This window comes from Panulirus ornatus, chromosome 13 (assembly GCF_036320965.1).
Source record: "Panulirus ornatus isolate Po-2019 chromosome 13, ASM3632096v1, whole genome shotgun sequence".
Classification (NCBI taxonomy): Eukaryota; Metazoa; Arthropoda; class Malacostraca; order Decapoda; family Palinuridae; genus Panulirus; species Panulirus ornatus.
The window spans coordinates 10,457,123-10,477,455 of NC_092236.1; the positions used below are offsets into that span (position 1 = coordinate 10,457,123).

General features: G+C 42.9%; 1 protein-coding gene across 2 annotated transcripts; it reads right to left on the reverse strand.

The window, feature by feature from the left end:
• Positions 1 to 2,809: 2,809 nt before the first annotated feature.
• On the reverse strand, positions 2,810 to 8,534 carry LOC139752727 (uncharacterized). 2 transcript variants are annotated; one of them, XM_071668571.1, is made up of 2 exons: positions 8,385 to 8,534; positions 2,810 to 4,821 (listed from the first exon to the last, which is right to left on the reverse strand). In XM_071668571.1, the coding sequence occupies exon 2, from the start codon at positions 4,818 to 4,820 to the stop codon at positions 3,609 to 3,611; it is 1,212 nt and encodes a 403-aa protein (XP_071524672.1). In that variant the 5' UTR covers position 4,821; positions 8,385 to 8,534; the 3' UTR covers positions 2,810 to 3,608. The 2 variants fall into 2 exon arrangements, with proteins under 2 accessions (XP_071524672.1, XP_071524673.1); XM_071668572.1 differs by lacking the exon at positions 2,810 to 4,821 and adding an exon at positions 4,989 to 6,333 and having other exon boundaries at positions 8,385 to 8,532.
• Positions 8,535 to 20,333: the final 11,799 nt, after the last annotated feature.

The following is a 20,333-nucleotide window of genomic DNA, read 5'->3' on the forward strand; positions in this document are numbered from 1 at the left end:
AAGGAAATGTTAAGAATTAAGAATTAAGAATAGTGTCCTTTTCCTCTAGTTCGTGCGCTTAGTTCGTTTATGGTGGAAAGCTTTCGTGTTGGGTAGTTCGTGCGCTTAGTTCGTTTATAGTGGAAAGCTTTCGTGTTGGGTAGTTCGTGCTCTTAGTTTGTTTATTGTGGAAAGCTTTCGTGTTGGGTAGTTCGTGCGCTTAGTTCGTTTATGGTGGAAAGCTTTCGTGTTGTGTACATTTTAACGCCTAGTTCACATCCGGGCTTAATGACGTATAGCCATCAAATCTCATTGCATGTAGATCCCTTTCCATTTACCCTCGTGAGGAAGGCAGTTGTGCTCTTGTGAAGTTGGAACGTTAAAGAAATAAGTCTCAGCGCTCACCCGTTCGTCTCCATATAACCCCAGTTTCCACATCATATATAGTAAGATACGTTCATAAGGTCACTTGTATTAGTCTCTACTTACAGGGTTTAGGGGTATCTATAATGGAAATTAATCCTTTACGTTTACAGTTCCCTCTCAAAATTAGCAGATGATATAACGTTCGTGATTCCTGTCATCGCTTTCAAGCATAAAAGCTTCATAATTGCAGTGTGATGATGATGTGTTCCATTGACACCATACAGTAGGGTCGTGTTGGGGGTGTTGATCGAGGGGTGCTAGCCATCATTTCAGGGAAGATTGCTGGAGTCACGAGTTTCTTGTAGACGTCAGTTTTTTCCAGTTGCAGGAAGGATTCTAAAACTGGCATGAGAGTCAACAGCTTTTCGTCCTCGGGTCATAGAGAAATAATACGATAAGAATAACGTCCTTCCTTTGAGAATGGTGTGCTCGTGAGGTCTGGGGTGCCTGGAGCTTGTGAGATCATTGACATACCTCGGAAGTGTGGCTTGATCGTAGTTGGTGGACGTTGTCTCATGGTCCTTCATAAGTATTTCCAGGTGACGTGTCAGAACGTAGTGAAGAGTAGAGTACCACGAGATGCAGCTGTGGTACGTTACTGTTACAGGCAGCGTTAACTTGATATTTACTTTAAGGCGAGAGTGAATTAGGTTGAATTGGTTTGCAAAACCACTGAATAGTAGGAATGGTATAACCAAAGTTTGAATCATTTTACATATCCAGGAGAGTCACATTATTTTTCTTAAAACTAGAAAAGTAAAAAGGTCCTGTTCTTCTTAGTATGGTCATCACAGCTGGAGAAAAGAAATAGTTCTGTAAGGGGTTGTAGCCCCACCTGCATCTGTAAACACACCTTAGATCTCAAGGGGAAAGAAGAAGGCACATAACCGGCCATCCCTGACTTACCAAGGGTCAATGGATTTATAAGAGTCGTAGTGGCCAGACTTGGCCAAAGGAGAAAGCACGAAGGCAGCGAACTGGCGAAAAAAAAAGAAGCCATATTAGTATTCGTAAGAGAGAGAGAGAGAGAGAGAGAGAGAGAGAGAGAGAGAGAGAGAGAGAGAGAGAGAGAGAGAGATGGGGGGGCTCTGGAACGGTGAAGAAATGGGGTTCAGGTTGAAAAATGAGAGAAAGAGAGAGAGAATTGGTGGAGCGACCATCTTTATGTGGACTGACCTCTGCCGGGACGGAAGGTGGAGAACGAGCCACCCAGATGAGGAATCAGTATTCCATATAGGGACAGACCAGGCTGTGTAGCTGTTGTGAAACGTGAAGTGGAAAGTGCCATGAGAAGGTAAGCAAGCAAGTGAGGGTGTTTAACTCAAGAATTGATGAGTAGTATGATGATGGAGGATGGGTGAAGATCGGGTGATTACTTTAGGAAGGTTTTAATTTTAGAAAAATGGACAGAAAAGTAATCAGGGAATACGAAGGAGGACGGGTGATACAGTTAATGCTAATAAGATGGTCGTGTTCATAAAGATGGCTTATGCTGATAAGATGGTGTATCTCAAAGCGGAGGTGGAAATGATGAAGAGATGGCGACCATCTTGTCGGATAGGATAGAGGGAAACACACCTTTGCCGTAAACTCGTCTGTGATTGAGTTGAGTATATTATGTTATTAGAAAGAAATCCTTGGATGTGTCACTTCACATGACGTTTACGCTTTACCCATTTTCTGTTCTGGGTTGAGTGCATGACGTCATTGCTTACAACGATCGACTATCTCAACGGCATAATGGGTCGACCTGTGTGATCGCTCCCTCTCGGCGTCGACTTATTTTCTTGTTGAAGGTAGATAATACCCAAAAGGGAGATAACAGTGATGGCACCTTTCAACTGGTGAATTAACGTAAATTCCCATTCAAAACGAAAATCATTATGATGGATTGTTACCAGATCTAAGACAGTCACGTCGTGTATCATCAAAGTCTTGATTTTTTTTTCTCGTAACTTACTAGACATCCAGTTCGTGGTAAAATGAAAAGAGATCAGCGAGGATAATGATAATACTCTAAAGTGATGGTCAGGTTTTATGGTGAGGAAGAATAGACGGTAGGTAGGGATCTGCGAGGACAGTAATAATACTCTAAAGTGATGGTCAGGTTTTATGGTGACGAAGAATAGACGGTAGGTAGGGATCTGGACAGATCGGTATGAAGGACAGATGTTGTCGATCAGACACATGACAGAGGTTTTGCAGTGGCCATCATGGCATGTTGTGGGTCGACCTGCTGGGTAGTCATATACTGCCAGTCTGGAGTTCAATCAGTAGTACTCGGTCAGTCATTTTCGGTCTTTTTTTTATTTCAATTTTTTTTTATATTTTTCGGAAGATTCTGTTTTCAAACCTTCATAAGACGCGAAAGTGGTCGTTGTTCTCTTGTGTAGCAAAGACAAAGAAATAGAGTCAACCTTTAATTTCACAAAGTGGACTTCCCATGTACAGAGTTCCTGCAAGATACATCTCGGTGATGATACTGTTCAAGGAATGGAGTTTTACACGTAAAGTGTGATGATTTTATGCATTTCCCGAAGACAAGTTGTGATTAGCTGATGCTGGAAGTTTGTGATCAACAATCATGTCAGATCTTGGTGACACCATGTTGTTGTTGTTACATTTCCAAGATATTGGTGTCATCCGTGAAGAAATGGGAGACAAGAGGTGTGAGGCGACCGAAGACGCTTGTCGTGGACACGTACGTAGTGGCTGGATGGCTGTCGTGGTTTCAGTAGACGCCGTGTTCTTGATGCCACACTGCTCATACCTCTGAATATGTAGTCAGCTTCACCGTACATGTTGACTTACGGGACCTCGTGCACTCAGCAAATAACTTACCGTCTTTTATGCTTAGATTAATATGTATTATCAGAAAAAAAAGTTTACTCAGTCGCAGCTAAGAGGTAATATATATATATATATATATATATATATATATATATATATATATATATATATATATATATATATATATATATATATATATATATATATATATATGATTTCACAAATGATATTTTTTTTGTACAAAATCTTGTAATCCTTTCTGCTTCTAGGTTAAATCGAACTGACAATATAGTTTATACTAATATTTCATTCGTTTGTGTGAAGCTTTACATGTTTCTTACAAGGAAAATGTCGACTTTATAAGCTGGGATGGTTGAGTCTCTGTGGACTCAAGAAATCAGTAAAAATAATTGTTAACGACCGTAAGGGTCGAACGGTTTAGAGGGTGTTGGGTAGTTATAGCCGCCGGTATTGCAGTTGGGTTGAACAGTCCTTGTTGCCGTCACTGTGTTGTACTGCTGGTTGTAGACGGTGGAGGTGACGTAGTTGGTGTTGTAGACGGTTCTGGTCTGGTACTGCGTTCTGGTCTGGCCTGGAAGCTGCTGGGTTCTGACAACAGTACGGTAGACAGTACGGTACTGGGTCTGGGCAGGCAGGGTGATGACAGATGGTACCACTTGTTGACTGTAGATGGTTGTGGGTACCACCTGTGTTGAGACTTGTGTTTTGATCACCTGCTGAGGTACAGTGACGGTCCTGGTGACGTACTGTGGTACCTGCTGTGTACGGTAGACAGTGGACACCTGCTGCTGTACCTGGGTGCGCGTTACGTATTGTGTCTGAGTGTTGGTTAGCACCACCTGGGAGAAGATAGTGGTGGTGACGGGAACCACCTGGGTGGAGGTGATGACCTGGGTCTGGCCTGGTTGTGTGATGGTCTGGGTAACAACATTGGTCCTAACTACGGTAGATGTACGCACGATATCTTGACCAGGTACGACGACGGTAGAGTAGATGGTGCTGTACTGGGTTCTGTCCACGGTACGGGTCTGTCCAGGAAGCTGCTGGGTCCTAGTGACCGTCTGCGTTTGGTAGACGGTGCTAACCACCTGCTGGGGTACGACTAATGTGGATACAACGTTCCTGATAATAGTTGTAGGAACCTGTTGCGTGCGAGTTTCATATCTTGTTTGGTATTGTACCTGTGTCCTGACTACCTCTTGTGTACGGGTTACGTAGTTGACCTGAGGCGGGAGAGTGATGACCTGTGTGCGGATTTGCTCCTGGGTGCGGGTGACCGTGACTGTCTGGTACTGGATAGAGGGCACCACCTGGGTACGTACGACCTCAGAATAGACAGTGGTGTAGACTGTCTGTGTCCGGTAGGAGGTCTGGGTGATATACTGGACGTCGTTGTTGTAGACAGTGGAGGGGATGACCACGGTAGAATACTGCGTCTGGGTGCGGTACACGGTGGAAGGCTTGCAGTAAGGCTCCTCCTTCGGTGGCAGGTAAGACAGAGAAGACTGTAAATCGATTCCATTTCCTAAAAGTTCCCGACGATGTCTGTTTGTATAGCTTCCATGAGCGAAGCTCGCCAGCAGGAGCAGCAACACTGGCCTCATTCTGTTGGGAAAGTCATGGATGTAGACTCACGATTATCAGTAAAGAAGGAGGCACAGTTATGATTCAGTTGATGGTATATGCTCATCGATGAAAATATAGTCCTGAATACTTACGTGCGCTCCGTAGATTGATTCATCAGTGTCAGGAGCTTATGCTAAGAAAAACAATTATTCTGTTAAGTTTTAATCATTCAAAACTTTGGTACATATCGGTACCGAGTGATTCCTGCTTACTGGACATGAAGAAATACACCATCTTATGAGTATACTTTTATCGCATTTTACTTCTTCTTTTTTTCGGTAACTTAGTTCATTGTACATAACAAAACTGTAAATATGTGAGACATAGTTCATAGATTATTTTCGATAGTTGAAGGGAATGGCTGGGGTGTCGTAATTGTATCCTGTATTTCCACAGGTGCCTGTGATGGTCTGTGTAACTGTAACCTGCTGAGGTCGGTTGATGGTCTGGTAGACGATCTGTTGCTGCTGTTGGGTCTGTATCGCCTGCTTGGTTACTACACGGTCCGGGCCGGGTACCTGTACCACAGAAGTTTGGGTTTGTTCTTGGGTTCGGATTACAGGGGCGGGTGTTACATACTGGGTACTGACGACAGTCTGGACTTTATAGACAGGCTGAACCCGTGTCTCATAACGGGTGGTGTAGATGGTGTTGGGCACCACCTGTGTGCGTACGACTTCCTGAGTTACCACCTGAGTCTGGACCCGTGTTTGAGTGACATAGTTGGTCCTGGTGACGACCTGCTCTCGTGTAACGTAAGCATTCTCGTAACGGGTGTTGACGGAAGTGTAGGGGATGACCTGCTGGCGCTGAACAACGCTGGTTCTTATGACGTTCTGTCCGGGGATTACTTGTGTCTGCACCACCTGCTGGTAGCGTGTTGAGGTTACATAGCGCGTGTTGGCCGGCAGTTGACGCGTCACGATGGACGTCTGATACTGGGTCTGCACGCGGGTCTGGGTTATGTCACGACCAGGGATGGTAACAACGCGAGTCTGTTGCACTACCTGGGTACGGTAGTTGACTACGGGCTGGTTGACGGTCTGTACCTGCGTACGAGTGACCTCCACAGGGACTACCTGTGTTTGAACTTGTGTGCGAGTGACGTAACTGATTTGTGGTACAACACGGGTGGATGTTATGTAACGCGTCTGCTGAATGGGTGGGCTTGGGACAGTCTGCGTTATCACTCTGTCAACAACGAGGTAGGTTGTTTGTTGGATTACGCTATTCTGGTACTGGACTTGGGTGATGACTCGAGTCTGGAAGAATGTGGTTGGCACGACCTGCTGTCTCACCATCGTTGTGGTGATGTACTGAGTGTTGACCTGGTTGACGGTCTGTACTTGGACTGACGTCTGGACGCGGGTGTCGTACATTATCGACGTGACTGTTTCACAGACGGGGTCTGGCCGTGGAGGTAAGTACCCACCCTGTGGGGTGGCTGAGGCCAGAGCCACCAGCAGCAGCGTCGCTGTCAAGCGCCACATCCTGCAAAGAGAAATTCCACAGATTAGAACAGCGGTGATTGGAACCCCCGCGTCTCAGCAACTCATTTGGGAATAAAGTCCAATCACGCGCCGCTCCCTCTGTGCAATTTCTCCATGCGTTGTGGGCTGACCCGAGAGGACTTTATCGCCCAGATGAGCCGAGAGCGCTGACCTGGATTTTCTTGCTCAAGAACACTTTTACTTGACGCAGTGTGTAACTCATCCGCACGCACATCCCTGGAATGCGGATGAGAAGCCAAATGCTTTCATTTATGTCTTCTCTTTGACGTGAAGGTAGTTTTTTGCATCGCCTGCGTAGCGAGGTAGACGCCAAGGTATTGTTATATCCATCGTCAGTGTCCGTTACTTGTCTTTCGTGGGTTGTCGTGAGTCGCGCGCTGGTTTGAGTGAAGATGCGTTTGACTGAACCCGTAAGGGACGGACGGATTCTGACGCATCACATTGTATACTTTAGAACTCTAGTCTGGATTTTGTCTGAGTTATGTCCCCTATTGAAGGTTCAACCTGGAATTTAACGTAACTCATAAAGAAAATCCCACCTTGTGACATGGCACGCAATACAAACGTTTTCATAATTTCCAAACAGTATTCTTACCCATTCTTATTTCAATCACAGTAACCATGGTGCAATGCAGGCGATACGTGTCCCACAGAACATCCTTCAAGCTTATAACCTCGATATGGTTGCATATTTGTAAGCTGGGTGCTCCGAAAACTTCTGAACTGATTTTACACGCGTTGAAATTCTCTTAAGTTCATCTTCGACATCTTCAAGAATTTTGACCTTTTTTATATTCTTTTACGTGTAAAAATGTGAAGACCTATTCAAGTCACGAGAATTTAGATGTGAGTCAGCTACCATAATCTTTTCCTCATAGAAAATCTAATCTTGTTAACTCCGAAAGCTTATTGTAAGGTGTGAAATGGTTAAAAAAACTTGTAAGCCATCTTGTATATGGCAGGGTTTGCCAGAATGGGCCAAATAACTCGCTCACTATATCTTATTTCAAACGTAATGACTATAAGCCTCGAATGCTGGCAAAGGAGATATCTAATGCAGTGTGTGAACTTGTTAGGTAGATGGAGTATGGGTGTGGGCGAGTGAGATGGACCGAGAGAAGGAAGAGGGGATCAAGAGAGATGGTACAAATAGAGGAGTGGCTGGCTGGCTGACCAGGTAGACGATGGAGTACCGTAGGGCAGTCGGTGAGCGGAAGAAATGATTGTGTACGAGGGATGGTGATCAGAGAGGTACGTATGAGTGAGTGACAAGTGTGGAGGAAGACCGAAGGTAAGTGTGGAAGATGACAATGAGGAAGTACGCCGATGAGGCGCCTGTCGCGATGGATGAGTCTGCGGAAATGTGCAGACGTCATGTTGTGCACTCTTGAGGGGCGTATTGAATGTCGGCAGGTCGAGCGAGATTCCGCATACTTCTAACATTTTTTTTTTTTGTCTTTTAATTCCCATTGACATGGGGTGGATCAGGTGACCATGCAGTAAATGCACCGGTTTTAGAATTGGGGTTTTGCCGTGCAAAGATCCCCCAGCCGTGATTCAGCAGCCCGGCTTGAGGGTAGAGTAAGACTAGCGCGTGCTCAGTGCTTGGGTGAGGAACTGTAGCCATCTACTCTGATAAGACCTCTGCTTTATGCTGGAAGTATTTCCGTGACGAGTTAAGGAAATCTCTTGAGTGCGCGAGAATTAGAATACCAAGCACCGGAACTAAACCACTTCCGCTTTCGATATCAGGTTCTTGTGACTCAGCAGCTGAACACCAGGAACTTTTTTTTTTTTTTGTCACCGATATTCATTGGATAGACTTTGCAGATGTCACATGTATAACGTCTTACGTCGATTATCAGTGTAGAGAAAAAAAAAAGGCATGAAAACACTTGTCACATCAGTTCAACAATGTTCACTTGGTGCAGTGCAGTATTTCACTTCACTTTTCTCGAACGGTATTTTCTGAAACACATAATTCCAAATCTTGAAAAGAACAGAAAAAATCTTATCTTAAAAAAAACCCACCTTGTGTGAGATGAGTTAGGCAGAAGTTAACACTGAGGACGACTCAGCTAGAATGAGGCACATGATTGGGCGGGCAATATTTATACTGTGGCTGCGGGAGAAGGGGACGGGCTGAGGTGAGGGCGGGAAGGCATACTGGGCGAGTGAGAGGCGAGTGTCAGGAGTTCCTCAAAGATGCTGGGTCACGGGTTTTCCTAGCGATGTCCTCCAGGGGAAAGTAAGCCTGCGAAAAGCGCTTTCTCCCTGGAATAATGCCAACCAAGAGCGCTCGACGGAGGGGAAAACTTTCGTAACGTGTTGAAACTGGCTTTGAGGGAGTGCAGTAGCATGATGATCAGTATGCCACGTACTGGCTCTGTGAGCAACGTGCTACGATTCTGAAGTTTGGACATCCAGTCCTGCGAGAGAGGCAGTCTGTGCCAGTGAGTCTCATTACCAGTAGATGACGGTGTTCGACGTAGTGCAGATGTAATGTTTGCATAGAGTATTGATGGAGTGATAGCGTGGCTTGTAAAAGTTCCTTGGTTCATCATGTGGTTGTCTTTTGCGCCGTCGTGGTAACCACGTACACGTCGCCCACATCTGTGGTGTGACGCACACAACCAGTCGAACATCAAGTGTGAGCCATCGCTCTGGGCCAGCCAAGCACCCGACGGGCCTGGTCGGAGGAACATATGTTTCAACCGTTTGCACACACTTCGTCACACAACCACTGGTCAGGAAGAGACCTACATTCTGATTATACTGATGATATATATATATATATATATATATATATATATATATATATATATATATATATATATATATATATATATATATATATATGTATATATATATATGTATGGAGTATCACTTGGTGTAGGAGGGTAGCAAGAATGATATATGGACGGAGAAAGCAGTGCGGGGTGAAGAGGTTTCTGCTGGGCGTGCCCTGTGATCCCTTTCTCTCGTCGGGTATGTTCTGTAAACCTGCTGTAAGGTTCATGTTACTGTTATGTATATTGATGTGTGTTCCTCTTGTCGTCAGTTTTGTGTATGTCACTCTGGTAGTACAGTGTCTTGTATTCAAGGTATATATATATATATATATATATATATATATATATATATATATATATATATATATATATATATATATATATATATATATATATATTTCAATTTTGCGCTCATCGTTCATATATCTGTTTGTGTACGTTTTTTTTTATAAAGTACTTTAGAAAACGTAGTTTGTGTATTTTTGGTATTTGATTTTTCTGTTACTGGAAACTGTTATATCGTAAGGTTTAATTCATTACTGTTCTCAGCTGTGTGTGTCGACTAATATGCAGCCACCAGTGATTAGCCTTCCTGCTTAGGCAGTGTTGTGGGAAGGAACACGTTTTGTTAAACTGACGCCGGTAATTTCATGTCATAGGACTTTTGGTCTTGGAAGAATGCGTGGCTTCATCTCCAGGCGAGGTACAAGTTATAGCCAGCCACTAGCCTGCACAGCGGCGAATCTCCCAAGACTTGAGATTTGTAGGTGTCGTGGTGACGTACAGCCTTCCATTACGTGTACGTGAGACTCGGCACCGCAGCTGTTACCGTGATAATTATATTCTTTTTACCTCTCCTATTTATACGAAGATGACGTGACAATTTCCACGGGGGGGGGGGAGGGGGGAAACTCCAGTACAGTTACAGGGAACTGACAGGTTTGCGTGCTCGTATAGTGTGACATATTTACATGAAATTTACTTGAACATTTAGTACGAGCCACTCAAGTCCATTTACGTGATATAAATGAACATTTGAAGTCCAGAAACTTTCTGTCACGTTTACGGGAATTTGATCACTGCATTAGTAGACATGAAACCTCTCCATCATATTCATACTAAGCTGGTGAATACCCCTTGTGGTGTAAGACTTTACCCGACACACGCACAGAAGTGACGGGTGCTCGTTTGTAGAGAAACTGAACGCCACATTCATACAGAAATTGATCAGTACTGTATACCGAGTTGTATACGTCCCTTATGCTGCTTTGGTTCTCATGATTTACGCAGGAAGTGCAGTGAAAAGAGCGGGGAATTTTGTCGGTTTAATGACCCCATAAATCCTGCGCTAAACTCTTATAATAAGTCAAAAAAGAAAATAATATACCGTTCACATCACCTGAAGTTACCTTTTGTCACCAGGTAGGTGTTGGTTGATGCCTGAAATGCATAAGAGTTGGTTGGTTTATTGCGTTGTTGGCGCAGTTTTCTTAGCACAGATACTACATCATCCATAAAGAATTTTTCTGTGCACACTTTTCGCGTCAGCGTCAATTCATCCCCATCGGCTACTGAAGAGTTGAAGAGTCTTCGTGGGGTTGTGGCACAGACTGGTGCTCTTTTGTTCCGACAGGTTAAAAGCGCCTGTAGCCCACCTGCTGAATGACCTATTTCTTCGGTATTTTTACCCAGATGTTATACTCACGTGCCTTCACGACCTTTACAGGAGCACAGCTTTTGATTGTCAGTCTTGTTGGCGTTTCAAAGACTTTCGTTCGAGTGTCTGGTCATGAATATTAATGTTACTCTCCAACCGTTTGGTGCTTCTTTAACGTAATCATGTTTTTCTACCAGCGTTTGTCTTCTCAATATAACTAATGAACTTTTTCCTTCCTTGACCCCAATGTTCCTCGACATGTCTTAACATGAGGCACCTCAGTGGGTGATGTGAATGTAGCGAGGCAGTGAGTACCTCAGCGGGTGATTGTGAATGTAACGAAGTTGTGAGTACCTCAGTGTGTGTTTTGAATGTAATGAGGTTGTAAGGACCTCAGTGGGTGATGTGAATGTAGCGAGACATCGAGTACCTCAGTGTGTCTTGTGAATGTAGCGAGGCAGTGAGTACCTCAGTGGGTGATTGTGAATGTAACGAGGTTGTGAGTACCTTAGTGTGTGTGTGTTGTGAATGTATCGAGGCAGTGAGTACCTCAGTGGGTGTTCGGCATACAGAAGTGCACCCTCATCTCTCTATTCATGGTGGTCGGCACGAGTCTTCCATCTTGCTCCCTGTGGATGCTCTAGGTGTGGTGTTTGTTTGTTAGTGACAGACTTGTCCTTTCTTCCACATATCTCAAAGTCATCTCCGTCCACATAATTCACAGTTTACTTACAGTTTCCTTTGTGTTCTCAGTTTGGATTTTTTTTTCTGTCATATTCTACGGGAAGAACTAGATGTATCTAGTGAATATATGTGAATATATACCGATTTGATAATTGCTTGTATGTGATCTGTCAGTATATGTATTATTTGTGCTAGGAATGTTGCCAAGACAGTGCTTGACGATGATATATACACATGGAACACCAAGTTCTGGGACGCTGGCGAGGTTGTTACTAGATCTTCAAGACGTTAAATGTTAGAACAGTGAGAACAAAGCAACAGCAGCAGCAGCAGCAGCAGCACCTGCATTAGTAGCATGATCATAAAGCTGAGATCACTGTTATACACAAGAAGATTTTCTCTCTTCATAGTCAGATCTGTGAGTTATGATAACTGGAATTACATGGAGGTTGTGGTGTCAGCCCAGCAAATGCGCCGTTTGTCTCTCTAGTCTTCTGTATTACCGTCTTTAGCAGTAACATGAACTGTTCCTTTCTTTCTTTCTTTCATACTATTCGCCATTTCCAGCCTCAGCGAGGTAGCGTTAAGAACAGAGAGAAAAAAAAATAAAATGAGAGGGGAAGATTTCCAGCCCCCCGCTCCCTTCCCTTTTAGTCGCCTTCTACGACACGCAGGGAATACGTGGGAAGCATTCTTTCTCCCCTATCCCCAGGGATTACATTATTCTTTTTCATTTATCTACTTAATTTCTTTTTTTTTTTTTTCTTTTTCAGCCTGTAAATTATGGATTACCTTCGCATACACTAGGCTTCTCGACTGCACGTTTGAGGGTTATCGCAAAATATACTATCAAATATATGAATACAAAATAAGAAAAGATACGATGGTCTTGTTCAAGATCTGACACTGATTACCCTGTCAATACACACAGCAAATAGTACTGAAACCACTATTATCGGTCGAGTTCACCAGTCCGATTCGTTATATATATATATATATATATATATATATATATATATATATATATATATATATATATATATATATATATATATATATACACACACACACGTCGTTGCTATTTCTAGCGTGAGCGAGGAAGCGTCAGGGAGGGATGAATGAACCTTAGAGGATAAAACTCGCTCGGCTTCTTTTGGAAAGTAATGCAAGACAGGAGGATTTCGAGCCCCACCTCTTGCACGCCTCTTAGTTGCCTTGTCCGACGCGGAAGAGATACGTAGTGTGTGTGTAGTGAGTATAAATCATGAAGGTAGTATTTTCGTTGTCCATGGCCGCCCGTCTGAATGCCACTGTTGTCGAGTTATGATATTCATAAGGCAGAAGCCTTGGCTAATGGGTTTCACTCTCGGCTTCACGCCCTTGATGGCTCACGGTGACCCACACAACACTGAATCATCTTCATCGTATCTCCGCCTATGTTTCTTATTTCATCTGTGTTCGAGGTTAGGTCTCTTCCTACGTATTCTTTTTTGCCTCATGGTTAATTTGTCTTCTGTAATGTATTGCCTCTTGGTATAAGTCTTGCAGGTTATGGTGTATTAGAAAGGAACATAACTATACCATGAATCCCTAACCCTCCATCCTGCTGCTCCTCTGCGCTAGCTTTGATTCAGCAAGTCATTGGCGTATCTTTAAAATGTCCTCCTCACAGCATGTACGGCACTTACTGTGAGTTTTAGAGGTAGTACTTGCACGGTACAAGAAAGGGGGTTTCTTGCCACATACCCTGGCAGGTTTCCCCGAGGCCGCTGCTCTTTCAAACCTTTCCCATCCAGGTGTCGAGGCTTGTTGAAGAAGATGAATATAGACGGAATATACTGATATAACGGTTTTCCCCGTCGTCCTCGACCAATCCGCGAAAGTCTTTTGATATTCATTTTTTGGAATACTTTCACCAGCTGCAAGTTGGTTGCATTGACAGATTTTTTTTTTTTTCTTAATGTTAGGCGAGACAGCACGGGTAGCCGAGGCCCTCATCAAGGTAACCGTTTTATCGACCAAACCTTTAGGGGTGGGGGAACCGACTGCCGCAACCAGGATTCGAACCTATGCGCTCGACCCAGGCTGGGCGGACCGTGAATGAGTCACTGTCAGGAACGCTAACCGTTACACCACGGGAGGCCACATATGCATAGGAACATATACGCGTTGCATGCACTTCGTGAAGAAATTGATGTTCGATGTTTACGCCTCTTTTTTTTTTTTCTGATGGTGCTTACCCACGTGTTTTCATTGTGCAGTCGTCATTCATTGTTATGTCATAACCTCCTGTGCTCTGGCTCCCGGAGCTACGTATATCTTCTTCAGACTACGTGTTTTTTTTTTCCCCTTGACCTTTTGACATAACCTGTTGAACCGCGTCTCATTCTTCTGCGAACCCTCTTCTCATTTCTCCTCAATCCTTCCTTGCTCCCACATCATAGTCGCCACGAAAGTCTTTTTGGGTTTCTGGTTTTATCTCTTTATAGATCCAAGTAAATATTCAGGATTGTGACTTATGGTCAATTATTCATTATCCTCTCCATCCTCGCCTTCAGTCTTAATCGTTAGTTTCATTTCTCTTAGGCTTTGGGAACGGAGAATGATGTACACAAGCCTCTCAACAGTGAAAGGGATATTTGTTTTAAAACCTGGCCTCAGTAAACTGGCCTCACACACACACACACACACACACACACACACACACACACACACACACACACACACACACACACACACACACACACACACACACACACACACACACACACACACCACACCACACACACACAAACGCATACACACACACACACACACACACACACACACACACACACACACACACACACCACACATACACACACACACAACGCATACACACACACACACACACACACACACACACACAAAATAAATTTTCAGTTAGGTAGTTACTGCAAAATTAGCAAAAGAAAAAAAAAAGATGCATTTTATCTGGTTATGATTCAGCTCCGACATGTGGTATTGTCTGCTGTGTTTCTTATGTTGTATAATTCATACATTTATTTTCTGTCGCTTTTGTGTTGGGGTTATTGAGCACAGGTCGTTAGTGAAGGTAATCTTCCCCCGATACAACACGGATTATCTTTTTTATATAAGCGTATTTTCTTTTTTTTTTTGTCAATACAAGACTTTCTCAATCCTTTACAAGATCTTTTTTTTTTCATCACTAAAATCCTTAACTTAACCCCCCCCCCCTTGCCTCGGTGATCAGTTTATTACGGTTAATTGGATGAAAAAAATGGAATGAGTTTGTCTAAGGACTCGAGAGAAGGTCCCCAGGACTCGCCTGGCCTCGGAGGGAGTCAAATCATCATAATCTAAAGAGTTTTTCATCTTACATGATGTAAATGATTACTGCTGCGATTGAGACTTATGCTACACCCTGTCATGGTTACTGTTGTAGTTGAGACTTATGCTACACCCTGTCATGATTACTGTTGTAGTTGAGACTTATGCTACACCCTGTCATGATTACTGCTGCGATTGAGACTTATGCTACACCCTGTCATGGTTACTGTTGTGGTTGAGACTTATGCTACACCCTGTCATGATTACTGCTTTGGTTGCGACTTATGCTACACCCTGTCATGATTACTGTTGTAGTTGAGACTTATGCTACACCCTGTCATGATTACTGTTGTGGTTGAGACTTATGCTACACCCTGTCATGATTACTGTTGTAGTTGAGACTTATGCTACACCCTGTCATGATTACTGCTTTGGTTGCGACTTATGCTACACCCTGTCATGATTACTGTTGTAGTTGAGACTTATGCTACACCCTGTCATGATTACTGTTGTGGTTGAGACTTATGCTACACCCTGTCATGATTACTGTTGTAGTTGTATTGTGTATTATGGGATGGGCATGCTATTCGAATACGCATGTGCGTTCAGAGATAAAGTTCCGTTCCAGGTAAGAACATTTATGCAGCTCGTTTGATTCACTTGTCTCGGGAGAAGGGAGTGCTCCTTGGAGATACGAAAGTATGGGAAAGACCATACGGTGAAAAAAGGTAAGTCTTGAGGCAAAAAATAAAAGAATTAGATTCCCCTCAAAGAGATGGAACAGTGTGGTGTTATGAAGTGTGTTCACAGCTGTGCTGTACCCTAAAAGGAAGAGAAGACCAAGTGACTCTGCAGAAGCTTTACAGACAGTCATAACTAAGAATTAAAAGCTATGTTAGTGGGAGGGGAGAGGTCAGCCCACTTTTTTTCTCTAAACAAAGGAATTTTTGACCTTAATAGTATTAGATTTGCAACGATTTTCGTCATGTTGAAGGGGAGTGTTCCCATGTTTGATAACGTCCGGTCCCGGGGACGAGAGTGAGCAGGCAATGGAGGGGTACGAATGGCGGTCTTAGAGGAAGACAGAGGAACGAACGTCTCTACACCCTTTACCTTCAGGCTTGCATCATGTGTTCTGCAAACAAAGGAGAGATGCAAAGTCATCCCTAAGGAAATTCGGCATAGAAATTCGTATTTTTAGTTCTCCGGGACTCCCTAGATTGATGTGGTTGGCATGCGACTTCGGAAGGGGAACTGGAGAAGCTGGGGATCAAAAGAGAGGAAGCAATTGCAAGATTGCGATCAGATATCACTCGGGGGTGGTGAAGCCGTGTTGTGGTGGCAGAGAGAGGGTTAGAGATGATGATGAGATCGAGAGTAACGGTCTTGTGTCGACGCTTGGGAACACGAGTGTGGGGAGGGATCGTTGAGAACCGTAAGGGGATAGTCCTCATCATTTCCATTAGCTTGTAGGAGGAATTCAGCCTGTCATTGTGGTGTATGTTAGAGCTCCTTGTACATGCGGCTTAAGCAGATGGGTAAGATTTATATATATATATATATATATATATATATATATATATATATATATATATATATATATATATATATATATATATATATATATATATATTTTTTTTTTTTTTTTTTTTTTTATACTTTGTCGCTGTCTCCCGCGTTTGCGAGGTAGCGCAAGGAAACAGACGAAAGAAATGGCCCAACCCCCCCCATACACATGTACATACACACGTCCACACACGCAAATATACATACCTACACAGCTTTCCATGGTTTACCCCGGACGCTTCACATGCCTTGATTCAATCCACTGACAGCACGTCAACCCCTGTATACCACATCGCTCCAATTCACTCTATTCCTTGCCCTCCTTTCACCCTCCTGCATGTTCAGGCCCCGATCACACAAAATCCTTTTCACTCCATCTTTCCACCTCCAATTTGGTCTCCCTCTTCTCCTCGTTCCCTCCACCTCCGACACATATATCCTCTTGGTCAATCTTTCCTCACTCATTCTCTCCATGTGCCCAAACCACTTCAAAACACCCTCTTCTGCTCTCTCAACCACGCTCTTTTTATTTCCACACATCTCTCTTACCCTTACGTTACTCACTCGATCAAACCACCTCACACCACACATTGTCCTCAAACATCTCATTTCCAGCACATCCATCCTCCTGCGCACAACTCTATCCATAGCCCACGCCTCGCAACCATACAACATTGTTGGAACTACTATTCCTTCAAACATACCCATTTTTGCTTTCCTGGATAATGTTCTCGACTTCCACACATTTTTCAAGGCTCCCAAAATTTTCGCCCCCTCCCCCACCCTATGATCCACTTCCGTTTCCATGGTTCCATCCGCTGACAGATCCACTCCCAGATATCTAAAACACTTCACTTCCTCCAGTTTTTCACCATTCAAACTCACCTCCCAATTGACTTGACCCTCAACCCTACTGTACCTAATAACCTTGCTCTTATTCACATTTACTCTTAACTTTCTTCTTCCATACACTTTACCAAACTCCGTCACCAGCTTCTGCAGTTTCTCACATGAATCCGCCACCAGCGCTGTATCATCAGCGAACAACAACTGACTCACTTCCCAAGCTCTCTCATCCCCAACAGACTTCATACTTGCCCCTCTTTCCAAAACTCTTGCATTTACCTCCCTAACAACCCCATCCATAAACAAATTAAACAACCATGGAGACATCACACACCCCTGCCGCAAACCTACATTCACTGAGAACCAATCACTTTCCTCTCTTCCTACACGTACACATGCCTTACATCCTCGATAAAAACTTTTCACTGCTTCTAACAACTTGCCTCCCACACCATATATTCTTAATACCTTCCACAGAGCATCTCTATCAACTCTATCATATGCCTTCTCCAGATCCATAAATGCTACATACAAATCCATATATATATATATATATATATATATATATATATATATATATATATATATATATATATATATATATATTTTTTTTTTTTTTTTTTTTATACTTTGTCGCTGTCTCCCGCGTTTGCGAGGTAGCGATATATATATATATATATATATATATATATATATATATATATATATATATATATACGCTACCTCGCAAACGCGGGAGACAGCGACAAAGTATAAAAAAAAAAAAAAAAAAATATATATATATATATATATATATATATATATATATATATATATATATATATATATATATATATATTCCTATGAGTCCCGGGGAAAATGAAACACGATAAGTTCCCAAGTGCACTTTCGTGTAATAATCACATCATCAGGGGAGAGACAAGAGAGAAATATAAGTCAGTTGATATACATCGAAGAGACGAACCTAGGACGCCATTTCGTCTCTTCGATGTATATCAACTGACTTATATTTCTCTCTTGTGTCTCCCCTGATGATGTGATTATTACGCGAAAGTGCACTTGGGAACTTATCGTGTTTCATTTTCCCCGTGGACTCATAGGAATATCTTGATCACGCGCAAAATTGTGATCCTTTCCAATATATATATATATATATATATATATAAGTTTGTTGAGTATTCCTGGTAAATTATATGGGAGGGTATTGATTGAGAGGGTGAAGGCATGTACAGAGCATCAGATTGGGGAAGAGCAGTGTGGTTTCAGAAGTGGTAGAGGATGTGTGGATCAGGTGTTTGCTTTGAAGAATGTATGTGAGAAATACTTAGAAAAGCAAATGGATTTGTATGTAGCATTTATGGATCTGGAGAAGGCATATGATAGAGTTGATAGAGATGCTCTGTGGAAGGTATTAAGAATATATGGTGTGGGAGGCAAGTTGTTAGAAGCAGTGAAAAGTTTTTATCGAGGATGTAAGGCATGTGTACGTGTAGGAAGAGAGGAAAGTGATTGGTTCTCAGTGAATGTAGGTTTGCGGCAGGGGTGTGTGATGTCTCCATGGTTGTTTAATTTGTTTATGGATGGGGTTGTTAGGGAGGTAAATGCAAGAGTTTTGGAAAGAGGGGCAAGTATGAAGTCTGTTGGGGATGAGAGAGCTTGGGAAGTGAGTCAGTTGTTGTTCGCTGATGATACAGCGCTGGTGGCGGATTCATGTGAGAAACTGCAGAAGCTGGTGACGGAGTTTGGTAAAGTGTGTGGAAGAAGAAAGTTAAGAGTAAATGTCAATAAGAGCAAGGTTATTAGGTACAGTAGGGTTGAGGGTCAAGTCAATTGGGAGGTGAGTTTGAATGGTGAGAGGCTGGAGGAAGTGAAGTGTTTTAGATATCTGGGAGTGGATCTGTCAGCGGATGGAACCATGGAAGCGGAAGTGGATCATAGGGTGGGGGAGGGGGCGAAAATTTTGGGAGCCTTGAAAAATGTGTGGAAGTCGAGAACATTATCCCGGAAAGCAAAAATGGGTATGTTTGAAGGAATAGTAGTTCCAACAATGTTGTATGGTTGCGAGGCGTGGGCTGTGGATAGAGTTGTGCGCAGGAGGATGGATGTGCTGGAAATGAGATGTTTGAGGACAATGTGTGGTGTGAGGTGGTTTGATCGAGTAAGTAACGTAAGGGTAAGAGAGATGTGTGGAAATAAAAAGAGCGTGGTTGAGAGAGCAGAAGAGGGTGTTTTGAAATGGTTTGGGCACATGGAGAGAATGAGTGAGGAAAGATTGACCAAGAGGATATATGTGTCGGAGGTGGAGGGAACGAGGAGAAGAGGGAGACCAAATTGGAGGTGGAAAGATGGAGTGAAAAGGATTTTGTGTGATCGGGGCCTGAACATGCAGGAGGGTGAAAGGAGGGCAAGGAATAGAGTGAATTGGAGCGATGTGGTATACAGGGGTTGACGTGCTGTCAGTGGATTGAATCAAGGCATGTGAAGCGTCTGGGGTAAACCATGGAAAGCTGTGTAGGTATGTATATTTGCGTGTGTGGACGTGTGTATGTACATGTGTATGGGGGGGGGGGGGGTTGGGCCATTTCTTTCGTCTGTTTCCTTGCGCTACCTCGCAAACGCGGGAGACAGCGACAAAGTATAAAAAAAAAAAAAAAAAAAGAAATATATATATATATATATATATATATATATATATATATATATATATATATATATATATATATATATATATATATATATAATATATATATATATATATATATATATATATATATATATATATATATATATATATATATATATATATATATATATTTATATTATCCTTTTTATCCATATTTTTTTTTAGTGTCATGGGCGGCAGAGGAAAGGACCTTCGATAATGTCAGAGGTGGAAAGTGAAGTGAAGAGATGAAAGGAGACAGAAATTCTGTGGTTTAACAGATAGAAATGAATTAATGCTCTGGTGAAGAGACTCTATATCAAAAGTGCACGTTGGGTTGATAGTAGTAATTGGATGGTTGGTCAAGACTCAGGTCAGTGGTTGTAGAGTCAGGTGGTATGCAGTGGTAGACGTTGGGGCGTTGGCATGAGGTGTAGTGTTGT

Coding starts and splice junctions, on each gene's coding strand:
- LOC139752727 (XM_071668571.1), bottom strand. CDS start 4,820: ATGAGGCCAGTGTTGCTGCTCCTGCTGGCGAGCTTCGCTCATGGAAGC.